At 44.1% G+C, this 6,365-nt stretch overlaps 1 protein-coding gene across 1 annotated transcript; it reads left to right on the top strand.

The window, feature by feature from the left end:
- Window positions 1-938: 938 nt before the first annotated feature.
- On the top strand, window positions 939-2,053 carry LOC127336475 (uncharacterized). Its single transcript, XM_051363292.2, has 2 exons — window positions 939-1,408; window positions 1,507-2,053. Exons 1-2 carry the CDS (start codon window positions 1,182-1,184, stop codon window positions 1,814-1,816), a joined length of 537 nt encoding a protein of 178 aa, XP_051219252.1. The 5' UTR covers window positions 939-1,181; the 3' UTR covers window positions 1,817-2,053.
- The last annotated feature ends 4,312 nt before the right edge of the window (window positions 2,054-6,365 follow it).

Raw genomic sequence — 6,365 nt, 5'->3', positions numbered from 1 at the left:
AATCAAGTCCTACACCATTTGATTTACTTCGTGATTCGTGCTAGTCATCAATTGCAACATGAATTGCAACTGAGATTCGATGACATCATCTGCCTAAGAACGAAGATAGTTCTCAATCCCCTGAGAAATAGTTACAGCCTTTTGAAGAGATACCCCTTCCGGCTTTGTATACAAGGCAACTATCTCGTTTCTCATATACCAAAAAAGCAAAGCCAGCGGCATGGTTTAATGGTTCAGAAAATCTCCCGTGTTTTGTGCTAACTAAACTTGTTGCATGGGTGCCTTCCATTCGCATGGAGTTGCAACATTGTACTTGAGAGAAATCTAAACAATTATTCTCGAGAAAAGATGGTGTGCTTGTATATGTAAATCATGTTTTTGGTAGTGACCACAAAGGGAGCACATTAGGTTGTTGCTGAAACTTTCCTTTCGAGGAATCAATCCCTGTTATTACCAGGTGGTTCTATTAATGGAAATGAGGGGATTTATCCCTTTTAGCAAAAATAAATTAAGATAATGGATAAGCAATATTAAATTAGACGAGATCCAGAACACCTATCTTCTCTTCTGGCCGTATTACTTCCTGCCACCGTCCAAAACCACAGCATGCCAAGCAATCCAGTACTCAGCAACCCGAGCATCCTCAACAGATATAATATAAGCTGTTTATTTAATCCAACTACACCCGATCTCTGATCTGAGCCGCTGACTATACGAGATAAGGATCGGACGACCAAAACACGCAGCCAAAGCCGAGTACTCGAGCAACGCCACCACTATGCAAGCATAGCCCGGGTCCACCGGATGGGGATGGTCGGTACGCCTGCGGAAAGGGGAACACAACACAGTGCCCAGACCCGTCGCATCTCGCAAAGCCGTGCAAGCGAGTACGTGGATACCTTATCCCCATCCCCCTCCCTCCTCATCAACCCACTCCACCGAGTCTCAGATAACCATCGCGCTGAATTGTTTTAATTTCCTTCTATCTATACGAACTGCGTTCTTTATCTCGTCCCGCGCGCATCCCTCGACTTCGACTAGCACGACGACTCCTCATTCTTATCCTCCCCACCCCCGGTACCTTTATAGCTCCCGATCCCCCCGTCCTCTTCCCCCAAGCAACCGTGATCGATCGCAAACCTTTCATTTACACTCGTTCGTGTGATCTGTTCGTTTGAGAGATGGAGGCCTACGTCTTGTATCCGATGAGCAACGGGAGGATGGCGGCCAGCTGCGAGGAGCAGGAGGAGGACATCGGCTGCCCGTCCGACTCCGAGATGTCGGCGACGGACTCCATGTTGTCGTCGTCGTGGGAGGAGCTCGAGGACGACGCCACCTCTAGCTCCAGCTCGTCGGGTTCCACCGAAAGCTTCGAGATGTCCTCGCTCATGGCGCAGCTCCCGCTCAAGTACGTGATCTCCTCGACACCTGCTGCATTTCTTCACAAGCTCGACGGATCTTGAAGCTGTGATCTGACATGTTCTTTTCTTTTCTTTTTCCGCGCAGGAGGGGGCTGTCCAAGTTCTTCGACGGCAAGTCGCAGTCCTTCGCGTCGCTCGCGGCGGTGGGCGTGCTGGAGGACCTGGCCAAGCCGCCTAGCAGCAAGCGCCTCAAGACGTCGCGGAGCTGCGAGGTCGGGCTGCAGGACGCGCAGCGCAGGCGCTTCGCAAGCCGCAATGCCGCCGCCTTCAAGAAGGTCTCCAAGGGCCGCCTCTCCGTGCTCGGCAGGGCGCCGGCCAACAAGCTGACGACGCTCCGGCCGGCGGTGACGGCGACGGCGAGGCCACAGGGGTTGCCCGCTCTGCTGTTTGCTTAGGGGTTTCGCCCACGGATCAAGTCAGTGTCGGCTGTGGCGTGCGTGTTCCTGGAGCGGTAGGTGCGGTTGTTACGTGGATTTTGACACGGTAACGATCGGGGGAAGTGCGGTAGCTTTTAGATTGCAGGTGGTCCATGCATATGTGTAAATACACAAGTGAGAAGAGATAAATCATGCTGTACAATTCCTGTTCTTAATGCTTTCAGTTTCATCGCCTAACCAATTATACTTCCGTCAGATTTCAGAGCAAGATTGCACATGTATATCCATTTTGAACACACGATTGGGAAAAGTCGTGCAGGGATCTTTGCTGCGCATCTCAATTCTCATCTGTTAATCTTCTAAAAAGAAGAGGGTCACATCGTTGACATATCATCCAAATGGCAAGTCGCCATGTTATTCCAAGTTTCCCACCGTGGATGCGCCAGGGTCATCTCGGTTTATGGTCAGGGGCAAAGGGGAACCCAATTGCTTGAGGTCTCCTCGATTAATTCAGGACAATTGCCTGCACATTCAGAGGTGGTAGTTCAATTTTGCTATGATTGAATGCGGAATCATGTTTCCCTCGGGGGTACTTTTGGCCACACCCATTTTCTTTTGCAACAAATGAAGATATCTCTGCCCAACATGGCCTTTCCTATTGTTGAAATATTTTTTATCTCATTTTTATCAATTTTTTACTTTTGATTAAGTGGTCAGGGCATGAATTCAATATAGTATATTTCCTACTGTTGAAATATATTGTCTAGCTTATTTTCAGATTTTCCACTTTTTGTTAAGTTAGTTGGTGCATGAATTTAATATAGTATCGGAGCCAAGAGGTTTTAACTTTAAGACCCTACCAACCCAGTTTTAAGAAAACGGTTTTGCGGCCTCCATCGAACCCACGACCGAGAACTAAAATAGCCTAAATGTGAGAAGGAGTGTTAAAATATATGGCATGTCTATCTCCATCGGTTTGGGCTTTTGATTAAACTAGCTAGTGCATAAATTGAATGGGCTGGTGACTTGATGATTGGATGGCCTTTAATTCAACAACAAATTTCTGTTTTTCAAAGGCCTAGTCACTGATGGGTGATTTCCCTATTTTCCCATCCTTGAAATGGCACTGGAAGACGTGTTGACGATAAAAGCACAAGGTCCTTTTGCTTGAAGTATTTTTTCTTTATTCCGGATTGAAATGACGAGATGTCACCTAGAGGGGGGTTGAATATGCGTTTTAAAAACTCTTATGGATTTAGCTTGTAAGAATGCGAAATTAAACCAACGTTTATTTTACAAGCACAAACTCTAAATATGCTAAGCTCACCTAAGTGCAATAATAACAATTAGAGCTAAGTAAGATATGCACAATATATATATGAACAACAAGTGATAGCAAGATATGATAAATACTTCAAACTAGATGGCTATCACAAAGAAAAGTAAGCTCGAAGAAATAACCAAGGCACGCGGAGACGAAGATGTATTCATGTGTTCCCTTCCTTTGCAAGAAGGTACGTCACGTTTGGAGAGGTGGGGATCCCACGAAGGATTTCCCAACGCCACGAAGGCTCACCTTCTTCTCGGAGCCTATCACACGAAGGAATAGCCCTTTCCTTATGGCTAGCTGTCCATCCACTCCGGAGATAGCAAGCTCCACAACCACTTCACAAGCTCCACGAAGGAGAAGCCCGTCCCCTTCACATCTTTCCACGAAGAGGTCACCAGGACACCAACCAAGCCAACTAGGAGTCTACCCTCCAAGAGTAACAAGCTCACGGTCTCTCACTCGAACTAATCGTGGTGGATAGCTCAACACTATGAAATGATGCAAAGTAAGAACACTAAAGGTGGTCAAATCCTTTACACTCAAATCCCACCAGAGCAACAAATACTAGGATAAAACTAGAGAGGAAGAACAATGGAGGAAATCAACAAATGATTCCAAGATCTAGATCCCAAGAGTTCCCCTCACTTAGAGGAGGAATGGATTGGAGGAGGTTGTAGATCTAGATCTCCTCTTTCAAATCCCCGAAGAATATGCAAGAATCATAGGAGGGAAGGGAGAGCAAACAAGCTCAAGAAGGTCAATAATAGTGTAAAAAGTCGTGCCTAAGAACCCTAAGAACAATGGGTCAGAAGGCTGTGGCGTGCGGTTTCACCAACGGATCAAGTCAGTGTCGGCTGTGGCGTGCGTGCTCCTGGAGTGGTAGGTGCGGTTGTTACGTGGATTTTGACGCGGTAACGAGCGGGGGAAGTGCGGTAGCTTTTAGATTGCAGGTGGTCGATGCATATGTGTAAATACACAAGTGAGAAGAGATAAAACATGATGTACAATTCCTGTTCTTAATCCTTTCAGTTTCATCGCTAAACCATTATACTTCCGTCAGATTTCAGATGAAGATTGCACATGTATATCCATTTTAAACACACGATTGGGAAAATTCGTGCAGGGATCTTTGCTGCGCATCTCAATTCTCATCTGTTAATTGTCTAAAAATAAGAGGGTCACATCGTTGACATATCATCCAAATGGCAAATCGCCATGTTATTCCAAGTTTCCCGCCGTGGATGCGCCAGGGTCATCTCAGTTTATGGTCAGGGGCAAAGGGGAACCCAATTGCTTGAGGTCTCTTCGATTAATTCAGGGCAACTGCCTGCACATTCAGAGGTGGTAGTTCAATTTTGCTATGGTTGGAGCGGAATCATGTTTCCCTCGGGGATACTTTTAGCCACACCCATTTTCTTTTGCAATAAATGAAGATATCTCTGCCCAACATAGCCTTTCCTATTGTTGAAATATTTTTTATCTCATTTTTATCAGTTTTTTTTTACTTTTGATTAAGTGGTCAGGGCATGAATTCAATATAGTATATTTCCTACTGTTGAAATATATTGTCTAGCTTATTTTCACATTTTCTACTTTTCGCTAAGTTGGTTGGTGCATGAATTTAATATAGTATCGGAGCGAAGAGGTCTTAACTTTAAGACCCTGCCAACCCAGTTTTAAGGAAACGGTTTTGCGGTCTCCATTGAACCCATGACCGAGGACTAAAATAGCCTAAATATGAGGAGGAGTATTAAAATATATGGCATGTCTATCTCCATCGGTTTGGGCTTTTGATTAAACTAGCTAGTGCATAAATTGAATGGGCTGGTGACTTGATGATTGGATGGCCTTTAATTCAACAACAAATTTATGTTTTTCAAAGGCCTAGTCACTGATGGGTGATTTCCCTATTTGCCCATCCTTGAAATGGCTTTGGAAGACGTGTTGTCGATAAAAGCATAAGGTCCTTTTCCTTGAAGTATTTTTTCTTTATTCCGGATTGAAAGGACCAGATGTCGCCTAGAGAGGAGGTGAATAGGCGATTTATAAACTCTTACGGATTTGACTTGTAAGAATGCGGAATTAAACTAATGTTTACTTTACAAGCACAAATCCTAAATATGTTAAGCTCAACTAAGTGCAATAATAACAATTAGATCTAAGCAAGATAGACACAATATATATATATATATATATATATATATATATGAATAACAAGTGATAGCAAGATATGATAAATACTCCAAGCTAGATAGCTATCACAAAGGAAAGTAAGCTCGGGTATAATAACCAAGGCACGTGGAGACGAAGATATATTCCCGTGTTTCATTCCTTTGCAAGAAGGTACGTCACGTTTGAAGAGGTGGGGATCCCATGAAGGATTTCCCAACTCCACGAAGGCTCACCTTCTTCTCCGAGCCTATCACACGAAGGAATAGCCCTTTCCTTATGGCTAGTTTTCTCTCCACTCCGGAGATGGCAAGCTCCACAACCACTTCACAAGCTCCACGAAGGAGAAGCCTGGGTCCCTTCACAACCTTCCATGAAGAGGTCACCGGGACACCAACCAAGCCAACTAGGAGGTCACCCTCCAAGAGTAACAAGCTCACGGTCTCTCACTCGAACTAATCGTGGTGCAGAGCTCAAAACTATTCAATAATGCAAGCAAGAACACCAAATGTGTTCAAATCCTTCACACTCAAATCCCACCAAACCAACAAATGCTAGGATGGAATTAGAGAGGAAGAATAATGGAGAAAATCAACAAATGACTCCAAGATCTAGATCCCAAGAGTTCCCCTCACTTAGAGGAGGAATGGATTGGAGGAGGTTGTAGATCTAGATCTCCTCTTTCAAATCCCCCAAGAATATGCAAGAATCATAGGAGGGAAGGGAGAGGAAAGTAAGCTCAAGAAGGTCAATAATGGTGGTAAAAAACGTGCCTAAAAACCCTAAGAACAATGGGGAATAAGGTCCCTTTTATAGCCCATCAAAATATGACCGTTGTGAAGGAGATATGCCCTAGAGGCAATAATAAAGTGGTTATTATTTATATCTTTATGTTTATGATAAATGTTTATATATCATGCTATAATTGTATTAACCGAAACATTAGTACATGTGTGATGTCTAGACAACAAAGAGTCCCTAGTATGCCTCTTAACTAGCTTGTTGATTAATGGATGATTAGTTTCATAATCATGAACATTGGATGTTATTAATAACAAGGTTATATCA

Source organism: Lolium perenne, chromosome 2 (genome assembly GCF_019359855.2).
Source record: "Lolium perenne isolate Kyuss_39 chromosome 2, Kyuss_2.0, whole genome shotgun sequence".
Classification (NCBI taxonomy): Eukaryota; Viridiplantae; Streptophyta; class Magnoliopsida; order Poales; family Poaceae; genus Lolium; species Lolium perenne.
The sequence above is the reverse complement of the archived record's forward strand: the minus strand, read 5'-3'. Positions and strand labels throughout refer to the sequence as shown.

Bases quoted from the DNA above. Each gene is read 5' to 3' on its own strand.
- LOC127336475 (XM_051363292.2), top strand. From the start codon at position 1,182: ATGGAGGCCTACGTCTTGTATCCGATGAGCAACGGGAGGATGGCGGCC. The intron at 1,409-1,506 runs GTACGTGATCTC...TTTTCCGCGCAG, and splicing joins ATGGCGCAGCTCCCGCTCAA to GAGGGGGCTGTCCAAGTTCT.